The sequence below is a fragment of the Heterocephalus glaber genome, unplaced genomic scaffold (assembly GCF_053883595.1).
Source record: "Heterocephalus glaber isolate CG9 unplaced genomic scaffold, H.glaber_assembly_v1.0 deba00001762, whole genome shotgun sequence".
Classification (NCBI taxonomy): Eukaryota; Metazoa; Chordata; class Mammalia; order Rodentia; family Bathyergidae; genus Heterocephalus; species Heterocephalus glaber.
In genome coordinates this window covers 2,546,921-2,568,300 of record NW_028258459.1, presented here as the reverse complement: position 1 = coordinate 2,568,300, position 21,380 = coordinate 2,546,921, and the positions used below count along the sequence as shown (strand labels likewise).

The 21,380-nt window shown below is 37.9% G+C and overlaps 1 protein-coding gene across 1 annotated transcript in view; it reads right to left on the bottom strand.

The window, feature by feature from the left end:
- LOC147821122 (uncharacterized) overlaps nt 1-21,380 on the bottom strand; it is a 114,188-nt gene that overhangs the window by 19,397 nt on the left and 73,411 nt on the right. Inside the window, exon 3 of the mRNA XM_087202031.1 lies at nt 6,015-6,108. Within this exon, the coding sequence (XP_087058157.1) occupies nt 6,015-6,108 (94 nt within the window). The remainder of the gene's footprint in view (nt 1-6,014; nt 6,109-21,380) is intronic.

The window sequence follows — 21,380 nt, the reverse complement described above, 5'->3', positions numbered from 1 at the left end:
TATGACTAGGTGTCGATTTTTTTTGATCATGGCTGGGTGGAGTTCTATATGCTTCAGTCATCTGTATGTCCAATTCTCCACCTCTGTCTGGGAAGTTTTCCACTCCTACTTCTGTGAACAGTTTTTTATGTCTATTGCACTTTCTCCTGTGTTTTTGTGGACTCCCAACAGTCTTATGTTATTCTTCTTTGTATCTTCTAGCAGCTGCTGGATTGATTTCTCTTGGTCCTTTACTATTTTGAAGAAATCTGTTTTCATGGTCCTTCTCCGCAATCCTGTCTTCTATGCCTGATATTCTATCTTCACATTTGCTCAATCTGCTGTGAATACTTTCAATGGAGTTTTTATTCTCCTGAGTATCTGTTTGAATCTGTTTCAGGGATTCTATTTCTTTCTTATGTTGGGCCATCATGGTTTCCATTTCTTTCTTATGCTGGGCATTCATGGCTTCCAGCATGTTTCTGATCTCATATATTTTTATTTTCTGTTTCTGTTCTACAGCCTCTAATCATGTGTTTCACTCTACTCACCATCTCTGTAGTTATCTGGGAGATTTTTTCTCCTTTGAATTTATTTAGAGCCTCATTCATTTGTTTTGTTTCTTCCTGTGCCATCAGTTCAGGGTGTCCAGGTGGTGGATTATCAGATTTTGTACCTCGTTTCCCCCAGGATTTGCTTTGTGTGGGCTGGAAGTTTGAGTTTGTGACTTGCTTAAATGTATTCTCATTTTTGTTTTTGGTACTGTCCTTGGTTTAATTCCTGGGTTGATATTTCAAAATTGCTTATTGTAGGTATCTTTGCTGCTTGTGTTTAGTACCCTTGTGGAATGATTGCTTTTCAGAGGTGTCTTCCAGGTATAGCTGGTCTTTAGGTTTTGAGTCTCTAATGACTCTGAGGCTATCTCATTTTCATTATACCAGGAAGGCAATCACAACATCTTAGCCCAAATGATACAATCAGCATCACCATTGCATCAAGCACAGCTTAGAAAATGACAATTTGTTGTAGTTATTACTCTATCAACTTTAACTGTGTGAATTAAATCAAAAATCAAGACCAGCCCAACATATGTTTATAGTGAATAAATTCTTCAATATAGTAACTTTACCCTTTGGGATGGGGAGTTAGGAGGAGTTGGGGAGGGAGGGACAGATAGGTAGAAAGATCAGGGAAGATTAGCGGTAAGGCCAGAAGACATAGGAAAATCACACAAACTCTAAGAAACAACTATTACAGGCAAGAGGAAATGGCAGAATGAAAGAACAAAGACCTGAGCAGAACCAACTAACAGCAATAGGGAGGCTAGATACTGTATTTACTTTCCTTTGAAACTAATGATATCGAGAGAAGAAAAAAGAAAAATAAAGGAGAAATCTGAATTTGGTCCAGAAAGGAACAAAAAGGGAGATGAAGAGCAATATGGGACAGTGAGAGAATGAGAGAGAATGAGAGAGAGAGAGAGAGAGAGAGAGAGAGAGAGAGGGGGAGAGAGAGAGAGAGAGAGAGAGAGAGAGAGGGAGAGAGAGAGAGAGAGAGAGAAAAGAGAAAAGAAAGAAAGAAAAAATAAAAATAAAAATTTGAAGAGTAGAAAAAATAAATATTAAGAATTAAAAATAAGAGAAAAAATTTTTTTTTCTTTTTTGCAAATAACAAAAAAGGAAAATGAACGGCCTCCTTCAGGTTATGTCTCTTCTGTCACAGTACACAACGTGGGCAGCTGTGTGCAGACACAAGTCAATGAGTCTCAGCAAGCCAGTAGCAGACCTGTGAGATTCAGGCTTTCTGGCTGCTAGTCCCAAGTTGAGCTCCCTGTCCTCCTGCAGTGTTGAACTCCGCAAGGTTCTACTGCAGGTTCCAGCTGTCCTTCCCCTGAAGATAGTGCAGGTTCGATGGGAGGTGATGATCCCTCCAGCTTATCAAGCACGGTGGTCTGGTGTGCCTTTATTGCAGAGATTCTCTTCACTTTTCCAGTGGGCTTCAGTTTTCACCGAGGAGCCTGAGAGAGGCCCTCTTTCTGTTGCTCACTTCTGCTCTATCTTGTGGAGCTCGGGACAAGAGCCTTTATGAGCCCCTGTACCTCTGTAGTGTGGAAGGTAGCGGGACAGCCAGGAGGCCAGAGGCGGGGAGGGACTACAAGGGCGACGGGGGTGGGGCGCGGGACCCAGCCCTGCAGGCGAGGCTAAGCGGAGCACGGGGAAGGAGCGGGGGGCTCCAAGCTGTGCCGGGGTCCATCCTCTTTTATTTTTAACATAACATTGACAACCACCTAATATTTTCTGATTATTTCTCTAGGTTTTTGTTACACGTCTTCTTAACTAAAATCCAAAAGGACAGAGACTATGTTTGTGTTGTTCACCATGAGATTTCCTGGCACACAACATAGTACATAGCACATATTAGGTGGTTTGGAGTGATTGGAAAGAATAAATCAGTCATAGAAGACATGCACTGAATAGGAGCATTGCACAGAATGGCCATGATGTCTGTAGCTAAAACAACAGAGAAGTGTGTGAGGTTGTGGCCTTGAAAAGCACTATCTGGCCTACATAGGGTCTAAGCCTACAATATCAGCATTGTTAGTATTGCCGTTGTTGAGAAGGTCATCACTTCAATCTTTGTAGCATTGGAAACAGCTTGAAGTCATTGACTACTACACAATGTAGGCAACTACAGTAAACACAAATGATAAAGTTTGCCTTTTTTAGTACTTCTATATTCAACTGGAATACAGTGGACTTATATACATCCATTTACTTTGGATAAGTATGTTTTTCATAATTAGTTACCATTTTTACATTATTCAATAAAGATTTACTATGATTTGAAGTAAAATGAGGCTCTGTCTCTAAAAATGTACCCTAAATTTAAATATTACAAATCAAACCATTCTTTCTCCTAGCCCGTTAGATGCTCACCAAGTTCTCCCTTCAAAAAATAAAAAGGAAGACCTTCTGATATGTAAAGTTTAAATTCAATCTAATTTGGGGAGAACATAAGGGGACTTTTACCTCTGAGGCATATATTCAGTTTGGTTTTAATTATGTAAAAAGTAAACATAAGAGCTTCTTTGAAGGAAAAATAATTCCCATCGGAGTGAGGTATAGGAATTATTCCTAATCTATCTTTCACAAAGGAAATGGCTACTAATAATAAGCAGTAATTGAGGTTATGGATTCTACAGTCAAGAATTCTATCATCTAACTATTACTTTACCCTCTATAAGCCTCAGTTCAATCATCTATAAAATAGAAAATAATGGCACCTATCTCCCAAATGAATTGAAAAGATAAAATAGCATCTACATCACTCAGAATAGCATCTACTACATAACAAGCATTCAGTGAAGAGTACCTAGTATAACTCTCCAGATAGAAAAAAAATGAATGATTTCACTTCTTTACCAAATTGAAATTCTTATTGAATATTCATAATGAAAGGGTCAGGAACCATCTAAGACATAGGAACAATTCAGTTATTATTCCATTTCTCAAATATCTCAAGACCTTCATACCTAGGTTCAAGGGGTAACACCAATCCACAAATGAGTAGAATCCAAGGGAAAATGTATTAAAATTTGCTTCGAAGTGAAGTTGTATCAGTTAGGGTTATTCTAACTGAAAGAGACCAAAACCCAACCCAGCCAGTTTAAGCAGAAAGGCGATATATTGGCTCTTAGATTCAAAGAAGAAGCACATGAACCAACAGCAGGGATTTGAACAAAATACTTCACACTCTTGAGTTATCTAATCATTCACACTCTCTTCCATCTCAGACAGTGATCACCTATTTTGTATGGACCCTCTCTGTTTTAATGAGGCATTAACTTCTTGTTATAGGAGCTACGGCTACAATTAGTCACCAACAGCTAACCCAACCCACCTATGAACCAATCAATATGGACAGAGGATGATACCTTATGACTGTCTGAACTTGGATTGCCAACCTAACATGAAGTGCAACAAGGGAAGAAAAAAAAAAACCCAAAGAGAAGTGGGTGCAGGCTGCTGAAGAGATTTAAAGAAAAGATTTCTGGGCTGGGGCTGTAGCTCAGCACCACAGTGCCTGCCCCCTGGTAAGCACAAGGTCCTGAGTTCAATCAACAGTACCAAAACAAAGATTTCTGCTAAAAGGGTGAACTGATAATTCTAGTCATATTATACCATACTAAATACATCTGTATTATTAGTATAAATGCACTTTTATCATTACATGTTTGGGGAAATTCTTAACATCAAAACAAGTGATTTTTTTCTGGCTTTCTTTATTTTTTTTTTTTCATTTGTTTGCTTATCTAGGACAAGCTGAAAAGGAAGCTTTGTATTAGCTGCCATTGCTGAAACCCAATACTCAAAATTTACAATTTAAAAGAGGACAGGTTTAATTTGGCTCATGGTTTCAGGGGATTCTATCCATGGTCAGCTGAGTCCAACACAAAAGCATCAAGGCAGAAGGGTGTGCTGGAGCAAAGCTGCTCATCTCATGGGGACCTAGAAGCCGAGCATGGGAACAATGCCAGAGAGGAAGAGGCCAGACATCAGATACAAAACCCAAGGTCACACCTCCATAACCCACCCAGTTACACCTTGAAATGTGCTTTACTGATTTCCTAGGTGTCTCCCAAGCCAATCAAATTGACAGTCATAAATGTCACAAGCTAGAATTTAAAAAGAAACAAATGTAGCCATAAAAAAATCCAATCTTCATCAAATTCTTGATAAAGAAATCCTATGTAGTCAGTAGGTCTATTGAAAGGTAGAAATAAATTAAGCTTCTCTTAAGAGACTTCTAACCAAAGTCAGAAGAATCAATGAATTCTCTTCAAACTCAATCATAAGCCAATCAGTTAATCATTAATAATGAGAAGATTCACCCCAGAGGCATTGGTAGTATTCAGTAGAATCTATTGTAGGTCTAAAACAGATTACTAAAAACATCTGTAAAGACAATATAAAGCAAGCATTCTTCCCTGGCAATCAACACCTGGATGAGGAAAATACTGCCATTTGACTTCCTAATATTCATTCTTCCTTTTCCATTAATAAAAGATACCAAAGTTTTCAGCTCAATCTAATGCGATGGAGCTAAGCAAACATTTCAAGAACTTTTGCAGCTCAAATGGGCATGGGACTAAGTCTAGCATGGTACTTCCAGCAAAGATGGAGGTGATATCCTTCCCTTTTCTCTTCTCTGCTGCAGAGAATGTGGCTGCAATGGCTGGAGCCATTCTGGTGTCTTAGGGGACCCTAGAAATGTAATCCAAGCATCGCTGAGCAATACAATAAAAAGACTTTGTGTCTCTGAGACCATGGAAATGCTCCTAGCCCTGAGCTGCTTCTCTCCAGATTGAAATAAATCTACATTTTTAAAGCACTAAATTTTGTATTTGTAACTCACAGATGAGCCTAATTCTAACTGATGCAAAAGGTGACCTTAATTATACATTTTATTTCATTTCAATTAAGAATACCAATGGATTTTTCTCTGTGAATACAGTTTCATACCATCCTGAAAACAAAAGACAAACTCTTAATCGTTTTGGAGACATTAGATATTTTCTGTAGGCTTAACATTGCTATTACTTGAATGATAAACCTAAATTAACACAAATGTTTTTATGAAGAATGTTTTCATTTTTCCTTTAATCATGTTTAAATTCAAACATAAATATAAAAATAAATATAATATCTTTCTTGTTTCAGCTCTTTATAGATTCATTGTATAACTGAATAGTTTAACACTGTTTTAGATGAGTCAGCTCTGAACAGCTAGCTCTAAGAGGTGAATTAATCTAATTGTTCTGTCAATGCTTGTACATTATATGATAGTGTCAGAAGGCTCTTCCATGCAAGTATTATGTTCTTATTTTTAATATGCTGGCAACCCTCCCAAGGAGGTAATAGAGTTTGCACCAATGACAACAGAGGAACAAAAAAGCTGGAGTTTGGGGCCTTTTGAATTATTTGAAAAGAGTCATACTTCTCAGATTGTAATCAATTTAAATCCAGAAAAGTTACCTTTTCTCTCTTCATAGAGGATGAAAATGGGCCAGGAATTTAGCTCAGTGGTTCTGCTGCCTGTCTCGCAAGGACAAGGTTCTGAGTTCAATCCCTGGTAAAAAAAAAAAAAAAAAAAAAGGAATCATAGAGGATGAAAATGTTCACACCAGTATAAGTGAAGGATATAACATGAGTCTTTCAACAGTGTAAATAGATTTAACTGTCTACACTAGATGGTGAAATTGATGAAACAATGATTTGATGGTACTTTATAAACTTTTTAGTACATCAGTGACTTCATCCATTCATCCACACATTCAGTGTTCTATGATTACATATATGCCAGACAGGATGCTAGGAGTTAAGGGTATATGAATAAGTAAATGGGAGAAAAGGCAAAAAATCAAGTATAGCTACCAGAGAATATACATAGGAACATAAATCAGGAGCTATTCCTCTTCATTCATACACCCTATCCTTCAATCATACCTGCTGTGTATCTGCCTAGGGACTATGGCTATGGACCCAAATAAAGCACAAATTTGTTCAATGAAGTATTTAATTGAATATAAGGCTAAAATATTATACCAATATGAAAAGAGCTTCTTATTTTAAATAGTGTCACAGGCGGTATATATAGCACAAAGGAGCTCAGACTGAAGTCAGTGCAGTCAGAAATTTATTTACAGTAGTCAAAACAGTAATTTCTTCCACGGTTTCCAATTTCAATCTGTAAGAGTACATACACACCTAAGGGCTACTGTCTGAAGCACACTGTCTCATGCAGAGCTGGCCCTAAGTTAGAATTTATGCAGTTGGATTGATTTGGGCAAGTGTCGTTGCTACATGGTACCTGAGAAAGTTTAACAGATCTCAGACATACCATGGCAACAAGAGGGAAAAAATGAAGTCCATGATCACAGATTCGTACAGGCCAAATCTTTTGTCAGGGCCAACTTGACTACCAAGAGCAGTTGTCTATCTCTAATTACTGGCCCTATTTCACAGCAATTTTCTTTCTCCTCTGCCAAGCAGAAATAGACGAACGCTCTTATCTGCTTTTACTGCCAAGTAACTTTATGGAAGAAACAGTTTCTAACTTCCCTGAATTTTCTATAGGCAGAATATGGACTATTAACTCTCTTTAGTCATTTTCTCTTGGGTAATTTGGAGCTTAGGACAGTGAGAGTCATTTCTGTATCCTGGATCTTTGACAGCAGGAATTTGTTCATGATGTAGAATATAAAAATAATAATTTTTCCCTGGTATGGATACATATAAAACAGTAGCTAATTTCCCCATAGCTTTTTTCCACGACATAGATGTGTGGGAATCCTGGAGACAACATGATCAAAGTACAAGAAAATGAAGTGGTAAGAAACAGTCAAATTCAGACATTTTCCTTCACCATATTGATACTTGTCCTCAAAATGACCCCATTTCAATTTCAAATATGATTACCAGAAAGGCAAACATAATCTTTTTTCTTAATTGAAAATTATTTGTGATAATTGCAGATTCATTTGCAGTTGTAAGAAATAATACAAAGAGGCCCCACAAATGGCAATATCTTGCAAATTGTAGTACAGTATCACACTAGCATATTGACATTGTATCAGTGTCATCTATACTATTCAGATCTCTTGTGTTACTTGTACTCTTGCGTGTGTGTGTGTGTATTAAACACTATATAATTGCATCATCTGTGTAGGACCATGTATCCACCACAGTCAGCAATGTTCAAAATGCCAGAGCATCATAAAATGAAGAACATTTAGGGAAAAAGCATGAATAATACAGGAGGGGAGTCTCAGATTTACAGGGACAAAGAGATTTCTCTAGAATCTCTCTTGACAATGGCAGATGAAGAGTGATTCTGACCCAGCACTTTATTGCGGCAGGTTCATCTTGCTGCTGTGTCTCCCACTGGGACAGGGAGGACCAACTCCCTGTGGGGAGAACACCTTCCACCTCCCCATCATTGGTAACAATGGAAGAAATGCTATAGGCTAAAGTGTGTCCTAACCCCCAGTGTTCATGTATTCAAGCCCTACACTAAAGTACCTCAGAATGGGACTATGTGGAGATAAGGTCTTTAGAGAGGCAACTAAGTTAAAATGAGGCCACTGGAGTGGGCCTTAACCCAATCTAAAAGGAGACCTCATAAGAAAAGGAAGACACCAGCAATCTGCACTCAGAGGGAAAACCACGTGAGAACAGTGAGTAGATGGCTCTCTGTAAGCCAAGGAGAGAGGTCGCAGAAGAATTGAGCCCTGCAGACACCTTGTTCTTGGATATCTAGCTTCCACCAGTATGAGAAATAAAGTGCTGTTGCTTAAGCCACACAAGAGCTATTATTATGGCAATACTGTACTACTCTACTCAGTACTCTGCTACTGCTCCATCTCTTTTATGGAGGTTACTGGAACACCTGCTGTTATGTAGTGCACTTCCTTCTGTTGTTAGATTAGGGGTTGATCGATGTTGGGTATGAATTTTGTCTTATGCTGTTAGGCAGGGAAGAAGTCTCAAACTACTTTTTTTTTGCTTCTAACTAATTTCTCCCATTTTTTGAGTTCTCATTGCTTACTTTTTTTTTCATTTTTTCCAGGGACTATAGTCACATTTAACAAGGAAATCCAGGAAGAAAGAAGTCTGCATCATCTTGTCCAGCCTGAAGTCTAAATACAATCATTTACTTATCAAAGGAATGTGTTTACAAAAAATTAAAGGCAAAAAGGACATCTCACAGTGCCTATAGTACCTAACCTCGTATCAGGCATCTAAGAGAGACTCAAATATCCTCTGCTTTAAGATTGAAATAATGTGAGTAAATGATTCCTGTGACTTTTTGTGGCCCAGTCTCCAAAACTCTCATAACTCTTTTATCTCTGAAGGTGAGGTTATATAACTCTAAAGATGGGCTCAATCCCAGCTGAAGCTTTGGCGCCACGTAATTAAGAATCTGCTCTGATCAGGAAATATAAAGGGCCCTATGCCAAAAACTGGTTATGAATAATTTTGCCTCTGATCTTTCTTTGATCTTATAGAAGCTGAGATTTTATCTTATACTTCTATGCCAGCAATCAGGTTCACTTTGACTAATATCTAATTCCTATGGGCTACCTTAATCCAATGATGCATAGTCTCACTTCTCTTTCACTGGCGTCCTAATTTGGTCCTTGGTCCTTGGGCCAGTAACCTTACTGCTGGTCCACCATGACTATACTAGCTGTTTACCTGGATACCTACTGATTGCCTCTTGCCACACTTTCACCTGCCTTGCCCTACCTAATGTCAGAAACTCTGCCTGTTGTTGGACTTGCCTGATAGCAACTGCATACTCACTGCCTGCTGCTAAGCCTTGCACTAGGCACCTACCTTAGGAAGCAGTAGGGCTGGGTTGTTTTCCAGATAAAATATAGAATATCTAATTAAATTTGAATTTCAGATAAACAGCAATTTAACATCATTCCCAGATAGTGCACGGAACATACTTATACTAAAACATTGTCTATTTGCAATACAATTTACCCAAGTATGTTGTTCTTTTTTTGCTTATCTGGCAACCACAGCTGAGGCCATGTAAACTAGAGTTCCAAGTGCTCACTAATGTCTTTATTCAAATAAAGGTTATTTTCTTCATATTTTAGGTTGGAAATTTTGTTTATACCAATTGTTAATAAATTAAATTGCTATGCAAGTAGGTTTAAAGTTTTAATTTCCCCTTTTCAAGAAAGGGAAAATACTGAAAAAATAGACAACTGATTATGTCCTTTCAGATACTCATCAATGACCTCATTGTGGGTAACAGGGTAAAGCAGAATTGGATATGAATTCAGACTGACTGAAATTGAAAATTAATGTTCATTTCATCATATATAGCAATCTGGTTAGAGGATCAGTTAAGATGCATAAATGTCACCTCGTCACTGTATTCCATAGGCTATATATGCACATATTTGGGACAAAAGAAACTATATTATGGGCCAGGGATTTAGCTCAGTGGTTCTGCTGCCTGCCTCGCAAGCGCAAGGACCCAAGTTCAATCCCCAGTACCAAAAAAAGAAAAAAGAAACTATATTATAACTCAGAATCTAGCTCTAGAAAGGCATCAAGGGCTGTAAATTTTCTCCAGAGACAATGACCTATGAGGTTACAAAATAATAACTTTCTTAAAAGTATCCAAAAATATTTATCTTTCCCTTTTACAAATGTCAGAATATCTGATAGTAATCCCAGGACTTGGCAGGCTGAGCAGGAGAATCTTTGTGAGTTTGAGACAAGCCTTGGTTACAAAGTAAGTTCAAGAACAGTGTGGACTACATAGCAAGACCCCATGTCAAAACAAAACAAAACATAACAAAACAGTCCCTCATAGAGAAAATACTAATTTTGTAAGATGGAGAACTATTATTTTTAAATTCTCAAAAGTTTTTGTCTTTCTTTCATAGTTAGAGAACAATTTACCTTTAAATATATTTCTTTTTACTTTGGAAGAAAAAAATCTTGCAGTATCCCTTTTAAATTTTATAAATGTCATAAAAGCATCAAAACATAGCATCTCCAGGTCCTGGAATTGAGACACCTTGGAAACAACACCTTAGTAAAGAGAAAAAGAAGTCGAGCTCTAGGAATCAAGAAAGAGCCAATAGGAACATTAGAAACCATCAAGAAACTAGAGAAACTGAAGGCAACACAGAGAAAAGATGCAGTCTGGAATGAACACTAACCTCAGATCCCCTGGGGGAAGTCCTGTATCCACAAACACAAGATAAGCCCAGAGAGCAGCTCAAGAGGATTGGCAGCACCAGCCCCCCAAAAAGCCCATGGTTGTTGTAAGCTGCAAGTACAACATGGAGTTATACTCTGATAGTGACTTTCCATATGGCAGGAATCATATGTCACAGAACAACTATACTTCGGGGTCTTCGGTGTCATCCCACCACAGTGACTGGATAGGAGACAGGCACAAAACAGAGTCCTGTAGAAGGAGCAGACTAGCCACAGACCCCTTGAGAAGTTTAAGAAGTGGTGAGCTCAAGTAGTGAAGGACTTGGTGGTCCCAGCCTCTGCAGGGAGAGGCCAGGCCAGATGCCTATATTTTTCTGAGGGAGCAGGGTCTGAAAGTGCTGAAATTAAGTCCAGTGGGCTGCTTGCCTCCCTTACTACCTACATCTAACACAAATCTTAGTGGTCTATTTGCTTTCCCATCTACACCTTGCCACATTCTGCGGTAGATAAACAGAGGGGCCTCTGAAGCAAGGGGGGCTGGGGTAACTTCATGAGCCCACAGGTTGTAAAGCTAGTTGGAAATAGAAATGACTTGAGGTGCACAGAAGGGCACAAACACTAAGAGCCACTGGAGTGAATTCAGCCCTAAGGCAGACACCACACCACTGACTGACCATGCCTAGTGGGAAAGGTGAGGCAGGACTCGGCATTCACACAGCAAAAAGTGGGCTTGAAATAAAATAGGCTCTAGTAGTGATTTACTATCCTCTACCCATATCTGGTGGACAATACAAACCCTGGAAAGAAACCACTCACTGAAATATGCAGAGAAATTTTTTGGCTGCATTTCTCTTTTTCTTTTGTTTTTGTTTTCTTATTTTTTTTGTCTTTTTGTTCTTTTTTCTTATTTTTCTTTTTTCTCATTTGTTTTCTTCTGTGAGATTAACATAATTCCACTAACTTTCTCTTATTCTTTAATTGGATTTTTTTATGTGTCACATTTCTCTCCTCATCGTCCTTTTTCAAATTTCACTTTTATTATTTTCTCTTCCACCTTACCATTTTATTTTTGTTATTAAGGTTTATAAATTTTTAGCTATATAGCTGACTTTATGTGTTATTGCTCCATTCCTCTCGATTGTTAATGGATGTATAGCTTTCACTTTAGTAGATATTTACTCTTTGTCAATATTTGGTCAGTCTTTGTGTCTACATTATTATTGTAGATCTCTTTTCTATTGTTAAGGATGGCATGGTTGCAGCTATTATTGGCTCTTATGGTATATCAATATCCAGTTTGTCTTTGACTCTATTATTATTGCTGACTTCTTTTTTATTGTCAATGGTAGCAAAGTTGTTTCTCTTAACTGATTTGTATTGTATACCAATATCTGGTTTGTCTTTGTGCCCTCAACATTACTGTGATTCCTTTTCTTTTTTCTAAGTGATGCTAGAAACAAGCCCCCAGAAAAAAGTTGGGCAGTAAGAAGCCCCTAAAATACTATACTGAACAGGTTGAAGAGGAGTATAAACAATAAAAAATAACCAAACACAAGGAGACATCACAGGGAGACAGAATCTAGTAAGAAAGATCACCACAGTAGTGACAGAGTTTCTCTACCCTAACTGATCTGCAACCTAGAGCACAAAAGCAATAGAAACATGAGAAAGCAGGGCAATAAGATGCCTTCTGAAACCTCTAATTTTCCAAAAGCTGATATAATGAACACTGAAGTAGAGAAAATTACAGGCACTGAACTCAAAAACTAAATGGTCAAAGTGTTTGAAAAGATAAAAGAAGAAATGTATAAGCAAATCCATGATATGTTTAATGAGATAAGAGGATTTAATTAATAAGATAAATGATTTTACCAATAAAATGTTTGACAAGCTTAAAGAAGAAACAAATAATAAACTAATTGAAGTAAATAAGACAATGCAAGACATGAATGTCATCTTTGGTACTGAACTAGAAAGTATGAAAAGAAAGTAAGCAACAATAGATGATCAGAAAAATTCAATGCAAAATATGGGCAGCAGACTTTACTAACATGAGGACAGAATGTCAGAAATAGAAGACAAGATGGATGTAGCAGGTATTAAATTCAATGATTCCCTAAAAATGACAAGATACCATCCAAGCTGGACCCAACAGTTGCTAGATGACTCAAAAAAGACTCAGCAATATAGGAATAAATGAAAAATAGATAACTCAAAAGGTATAAAAATGTATTCACGGAAATTGTAACAGAAAATTCTTTGAATATAGGAAAAGAATTCAATATTTAAGTATAAGAGGCATATAGAACCCCAAATAGCCACGATCAAGAAAGAATCTTTCCACAACACATCATAATCAAAATTCCTGAAGTCGAACCACAGTTGTTGGACAAAAACCGTGAGTAACCTATAAAGGAAAGCCTATGAATATAACGGCATGTATCTCAGCACAAACTTTAAAGGCCAGGAGAGCTTGGAATGAATTTTTGCAAGCCCTGAAAGAAAACAATTCTGAATTCAGACTTCTATATCCTGCAAGATTATCCTTCAAGACTGACAGAGAAGTGAAGGCTTTCCATAACAAAGAATTTCTAAAGAATTACAAGACCAGTAAATCGGCATTGCAGAAAATACTTAAGAGAATCCTAGACAGAGAAAGAGAGGGCACCAGAAACAATGATCCCAAAGGAAAGTATACATCTAACTGGTAGAATAGTTAAACAAAAGGAAAAAATAAAGGAATCAGTACTGGAAAATTAATGCAATGACAGGATTCAATAAACATAATAATAACTGTTAATGTCAATGGTCTCACCTCCCCAGTCAAAAAACACAGGCTGGCAGATTAGATAAAAAAAAATCCAACTATATGTTGCCTACAGGAGACACACTTCATCCAAAGGAAAGTATATAGACTGATAATGAATGGATGGAAAAAGATACTCCATTCAAGTGCAACCTGAAAACAAGCAGGAGTAAATATCTTATATGCACACAGTAGACTTCAAGCCAAAACTTATCTAAAGAGACAAAGATGGTCACTACATACTGATAAAGGGAACAATTGAACAGGAAGTGTTTAATAATTTTAAATATCTATGCACAGAATATTGGCACACTCAACTTCATAAATGATTGGACTTAAAAAGAAAGACACCAATACAATCATAGTGGGGTATTTCAATGCCCCACTCTTATAATTAGACAGGTCAACCAGACAAAAATTCAACAAAGAAACATCAAAGTTAAGCCACAGTATTGAACAAATAGACTTAGCAGATATCTACAGAATGTCTCATCTAAGAATAACAGAATAAACATTTTTCTCAGCAGCACACAGAACTTTTTCCAAAATAAGCCATATCTTAGACTGTGATGGATGCTTAAACAAATACAAAAGACTTGAAATAATTTCATGAATACTTCAGATCATTGAGGAATGAAGGTAGAAATAAACACTGAAAGAAGCCACAGAAACTTCACAAACACATGGAGATTAAATAATACATTATCAAATAATCAATGGATTGCAGAAGAAATCAGGAAAGAAATAAAAAACTTCCTAGAATCAAATGACAATAGAAGTATAACATCCCAAAATCTATGGGACAGAATGAAAGCAGCTCTAAGAAAGTTTATAGGGCCAGGGATTTACCTCAGTTGTTCTGGCACTTGCCGTGCAAGCGCAAGGTGCTGAGTTTGATCCCCAGTACCAAAAAAAAAAAGAAAGAAAGAAAGTTTATAGATCTAAAGGCACATGTAAAATGAATAGAGCAATCCCAAATAAATACCCTAATGATACATCTCAAGGTCCTAGAAAAAGAAAGAACAATCCAAATCTGAAATTAATAGAAGGAAAGAAATTATAAAGATCAGAGTGGAAATTAATGAAATTGAGACTAAAAGGAAACAGTACAAGGGATCAAGGAATCAAAGAGTTGGTTCTTTCAAAGGATAGAAAAGGGTTCTTGGGATGGGAAAGCTGGTTCGTTGAGAGAATGGGGGAGGAGGGGAGAAGAAGTAAAAAGGATCAAGATGTGATATATATATTCTCAATTCCCCTATGATAAATATATTTACTATGTTTTTAATTTTGTATACATGTACTAACAAAAAGGAGGGAAATAACTTTTTCCTATTGAAAAGTAAAAATAATTTATATAAATGTAAATCAAGCACCCTACCACTGTTCTTAGTAAAGGATATAACTGAATATTACTATAGGGTGAGGATGAAAGACTTGCAATGGCTTTAGATGTCAAAACGCTTATTGAGTGATAGATAATAGGCACTCTTCTTCCCATCATTCTTATGAATATTAATTTGCATTCACAAATTTATGTGGGAACCAAAGATCATTACAGCAGAAGATGGAGTCTCCAGCCTCCCCTCTTGCAGTTCAAATATAGTAAAACAAATCTGATGGTTTATGTGACCCCAATTGAGACCAGATGGAAGATAACGAAAGTGGTTTCTGGGAAGGAGAAAAAATCTGACTAGTGAGCCAAATGGGACACAAGTTGCTATATTAACTATACTAGGGGAGAGAGAGAGAGAGAGAGATTACTGTATGAAACTGTATTTACTTCTACAATTTTTATTCATGCAGTGCAAACCAAGGCCCTTGAGCATACCAGGCAAGCACCCTACCACTGAGCTGCATCCACAGCCCCAAGATAGATTATCAAAAGTTATAATTCTTAAGCCACTTAGCAGTTAAGATATACAACACTTGGGGATGATCATAAACCAGTATATATGAGAGAGGCGACAGCTGCACAAGCACTAAGGATCAAGGCTTAGTTTCTGTGGATATCCTAGACTTTTGATAGAGGACAGCAGCAACAATTAGAATGATTATTTTCATGGTTTGCTTGTTAATTTTATCTTCAGCAGCAAATAAAAATAAGCATGACTAATCCTTTGGAGTGGAAACCCCCAATAACTTTAAGACTTGTAAACGGAGAAGTCCTTAGTGGGAGGAAGTAAGAAGATCAGACTGCTTGAGCATTTGTGTGGATAGACATTCAGGATGATTGAATCTGACGGAGAAAAGCAAAACAAAGGGTATTTACAGTGGTACGTCAGTCCACAAACTTGATTCTTTCCATGATTTTGTTTGCAGAATTCATTCCACTGTATATGGGAGCCTCAGACAGGTGAGGTCTGGAGAAACCACATGATTATCCTGGAAGCTATACTTTCTAGAGGGCAAAGCCCCTTCCTTAGGCATTTTACTTGCATTCTCCCATCTAGCTCAACATGGGCAGTGTTCAGGCTACACATTAAGTTTCTTAAATTTGGCTTTGTCACAAAAAAAGGGTCATTTGAATAACCCCAATGATTTATCCTTGGAGGTTGGTTTATTTATGAAAACAGATATGAATATATTCAAATTTTCTCTATGGATAAGTGACAATTGAGAAGGAATAGATTCAAAGTCCAAAACACTGCAATACAGATAGAGGAAACGTAGACTTTTTAAACCACAGAATACTGGAACTATAGGGCAACACTACTCTCTCCTCTGCCACCCCACCCCTAAAACTTTAAAGGCATAGTTTTAGGAAACATGGAATAGTGAGTAATAGTACATCCAGTGGAGAGTGAAGATGCCAGGTCTTTTCATCCCAATTGACAGCCTAAGTCTATTCCAAAAGACATACCTTTAATGTGTCTGTCCTTTCAAGGCTTAGTAAGAAAGAATGTGATGATTTATTAGTGATATCTTCAGTGTGTGTGCATGTATGATCAATCAATCTAAGTCTCATTTGCACTGGTCATAAAATGCCCTTCATGTATAGATCTAGTGAGGGTCTGGTGAAAGGATGTCACACTGGGCTCACAATTAATCAGCCAAAAGTTGGTGTTGTTGTTAAGAATAGTTGTGATGAAAGCCAGAAGTCTATTTTGATGATGCTCACACAAGTACTACTGTAAGTTAAAAAACTGTCTACTGCTTACCCAAGTACCCATTTGCTAAGAAACTTATCTCTTCTCCATCAAATACAAATGGGCTCATGATGACGAGCTTCTTTCTGAAGCAAAGTGCTTTCTAACACGAAGTAAAAACCATTGCTTACTTGTGTGATACTCTGCCTCTGAATTTGAATCAAAACATTTTTGAGGGTAAGTATCCAGGGTGAAGATCCCTCCAAGAAGCTGCCTTGTGGTCAAAACAAGGTGGATCAGTGCCTGGGCATCAAACCACAAGGATTTGCCAGCCAACTTCACTTGCTTTTTCTGCTTTTATTCGTCAGTAACTTCCTATGCCCTTGAAACAATTTGTATTCCTTTCTGCATGGCATTAGGAATAGTGTGCATCCCATCTAAGGACAGGAACTCTGGAGCCAGCACCAGGTCATATTCTCTAGGGTCAGGCTAGGAACCCTGGGACCTATACTCTGAGGAAGTGCGGTTAAGGTAAATCTAGTGTGACAGAGGGAAGATGTTAGGAAGGAAGTCTTGGCAAATGAGGACTCAAGACAAAGTGTGAGATATCTGATGAATAGTACCTGAGGATTTGTCCTCCTCTTCCTCTTAAAGGGATTACAACTTCCACTCACAGAGACTTCTAACTTGCAAAGCTTCCCATGGGAGGTGTATATTTTCTTACCCCACTTATGAGTATGGGCAATGGACTAAGAGTCAACATGACATAGACATATCCTTTCAGAAGTCACAAGCTAAATTTTGCTGTACAGTTCTGGTTCTTTCTCTTTTCTTTCTGCTATGATATAATACAGCCTATAGCTATAATATAGCTATAATATAGCCTATAATATAGCCTATTAGGATCAAAATATGAAATGTCCCCCAAGACTCACGTACTGAGGGCTTGATCCACCACGCAGCAATGCTCACAGGAAGGCCTTAGAGAAGAGATTGGAGCATGGGGTCAATCATCCATGGATTCACTGATGAACTCATAACTGAATGTGACTTTGGGGACTACATCTGGTCCCCGGTCCTTCTCTCTCTGGTGCTATTTCCCAGCTCTGCTTCTTGGCTGCCGTGAATTAAGCAGCTTTGCTCCATCACACATTTTCTTCTTGATGATCTGCCTCGCATCAGGCTCAAAGCAATTGACTCAACTGACTATGGACTGAAACATCTGAAACCACAAGCCAAAATAAACCATTCCTTCTTTAAGGTGTACACATCAAGTATTTTTGTCTCAGCAACAGAAACATGGCTAAAATATACCCTAAATAAGGGCTATTCCTTCAGCCTGAGTCCTAGAATGAGAAGGTACATCACGCTGACTCACAGCCTGGAACAAACCCAGCTCTGGAAGCTTGTAGAATGAGGAACAAATAAATCATTACTACAAGGCACCCAAGAGTTTGGGATGTTTGTGACTACAAGAAAACTAATACATAAGAGATCCTCAGAGACAAGGTAGGAAGGTAGAGGGTAGGACATGGGAGACAGGTATGTTGTGATTGTGTTTTGGTCACTTTGCTTTCTCAGTTCCCAGGATCCACTCAGGGAAATTCTATGCACTTGTACCACACACAGAAGATCTTTCATTGGTTACCTTAGGGCCAGGGTTTTCTCAGGGTTCTGAGGAAGCTAATATTCATTCTTTGGGGTCATACCCTAGTCTTTGAGTCCTCTATTTGGGGAAATGCATGTTAGTGGGGCTCAACATGCGTGAATTTATTTTTTTTTATCTTACTGCTATTTTCTTCACTAAAAATCCAGAAAACTCAGAACAGAGTTGTTTTAGCAGTAGTGGAAAAGGAGCCAGCATAATATCACCAGTGATGTATTAAAGTCATATTAAATATTTACCACCTCACAACACTTCCTTAAATCGCTTAACATTGGAACACACAATATTTTTTGAATACTAAGAGCAGGTAAGTAGATGTTCCCAAGCTATTACAACAATCAGTAGCCAGTCGATGTATGAGAGGTTATCTGAGATCTACCTCATGCAACACTAGCTTCACAAGACCTTTTTCCCTTCATATTAATATCCATTCTCTTCTTTATATTTCTAGTGCTTCTGCATATAAAGCCATTAATTCCCTATTACATGCCAGGCATTTTACCCATGTGTATTGGTTCATTTTCTGTTGCTATAATGAAATTCCTGAATCTGGAAACTTTATAAAGAACAGGTGTTTATTTAGGTCACAGTTGTTTATCAACTTTTATTTTTTATCAGTACATAATGATTACATTCTTCATGGGAAATTGGTACACGTCCAGAACACATCTTCATTCTTTTTCTCCTTCCCTTCCGCTTACCCCATGCATCTCTTGGTCCCTGTCCCTTTTGCAAAATATCCAACTCCCTATTTCCTATTATCTACCTTTTATTTTGCTCTTTATTTATATTTTGGGTTTCTCATAGAGGACAAACCATGTGATATTTAAGCATACCTGTCTAATTTATTTCAAGTAACATAATGGTTTCATTATATTCACTATTTTTGGAGACTGAAAGTCCAGGATTTGGCAGCCTCATCAGGTTGGCCTCTGTTGAAGGTTTTAAGGAGATAGTAGCAAACTGGTGGAGCATGTGGGAGAGGAAGAGATCAAATGGCGAAAAAAAGGAAGTTAGAAAGCAGTGTGGGGGGGCTCTTTCTTTCTCTAAAAACCCATTCTCTCAGACATTAACCAGAGTCCCAGAGAACTGCACCAATCCCTCCTGATGGCACACACCAGTGACCTCACCATCTTCCAGCAAGCCCTACTACCTCTTCACATCGCCACATCGAGGACCAACCTTCCAGCGCATGGACACGGGGACAAACCACATCTGCACCATGGCAATGTGTGTATATGATCTCAAATTTTTACAATAACTCTCCAACAGAGGCAGAATTATCCCCAATTTTCAGATACTAACTTAGTGCATACATTTTCTATTGCTGCTACACCAGATCATGAATTTAGCTGCTTAAAACAACATCTATTTATTACCTTTTAGTTCTGTAGATCAGAAGCCAGATAGAGAATGGCCCGATTGGAGCCTGCAAGTTGTGTGCAAGGCTGTGCTTCTTACTGGAGGCTCTGGAGGGGAATCGGCTTCTAGGCTTGTTTTCATTGTTGGCAGGATTCAGCTTCCTGTGGAGTGAGTTGCAGATTCTCATTTTCTTGCTGGCCTCTCCCAGCTGCTCCACCTTCTCAAGCCAACAATGAGTCTAGACCCATCCGTGCCTCACATTTCTGATTTTTCTTCTGCTGCCACCTTCACCTGCGTTGCTCCGACCTCAACTGGAGAAAGTCTCTTGTTTATAAAGGCTCACTTGATTAGATTGGCCTTTCCTGTGTAACCTAGACTACTCTTCCCATCACAAGGTCTGTAAATGTAATTCCTCCCATCTGTGAGGTTGATTTGCCATTTCCAGGGATTAGGATGTGGACATCTGTAAGGGGGGCTCATTATTTTGCCTACCATGTTACCTGAGATCACACATTTAGTAAGTGGCAGGGGCAGATGTGCTCAAGGCTTCTTTGGCATTTAGGCTCATGGCCTTCCCATGAGTCCACTTGCATTTCTAATATGTTTAATTTGTTAGAGCACATAATAAATAGGAAAACACAGGAGACAAATATCTTAAGCAAAGCATAAATGTATTTAGTAAATAAAATCTGTTTCCAATTTTCAACATGATTTATACCTGTGGAATAAAGAACTCAAACTAGTCAACATTTCAGATAAATCAATTTTGTTTCACTCTGTGTTATGAAGGAGCAATGAGACAGTGTATTAAATATACATATACTTTTCACAATAAGTATAGATGAAAATTGCCAGAATCACTTTGCTAATTCATCTAAGACTGAGTAGGCTTATTCCTGGCAGAAATGAATGTAAACACAAAACACTCTCTAAATCCACTAACACTAGAAGGCAGCAGCACATAGAGTTTCACTCCACCAGCACACAGTGCCCTCGGCCAGCAGAAATAACCCAAGCCTCACAGGAATTCCCAGAAGGGTGCATTGAGTTCCTGGACCCCAAAGTAGAGTTTCTTTTTCCCATCACAGTACGCTCTAATGTAGCACCTATGCTTGTTTGGATCCAGGTTTTGGTAGAGCCTTGTCAGAATTAGAAGTTGTAATATAGAGCAGAGAAAGGAATAGAGCCATGAGGGATCCTTTTTGGAGTTGAACCTGTCCATCATTAAAGGCTGACCACAGATCCTAAATGTGGTGCTTATGAAATAGTTGCCTTTAACATCACCAGTAATTATTATGTGCAGTGATAATTCATGCACTTATTAATTCAACATTTATATTTGATATTCTGGTGCAGCCAACAATGAGTGAGGAGCTAAGATACAGCAGTGCATGCTGTCGTCTTCACTTTCAAAGACCTAATGATCTAGTTAGGGAATTCTGGGCCATATAACTTGGGCAAGTATAAGGATGACTTGCCCAATAGAGAAATCAGTAAGTAGCAGCTGAATAAATAATAAATAAAATCTTGCTGAAAACATTTGAAAATATGTTCATCATTAGTCATTAGACAAATACAAATTAAAAACCACAATGATATACCACTTCACATCCACCAAGATGGCTGTAATTTTTTAATGAAAATAATAAATATTAGCCAGAGTGTGGAAGAATTAGAACCCTCATACATTACTAGCAGGATTGTAAAATGGTACAGACACTTCAAAATAT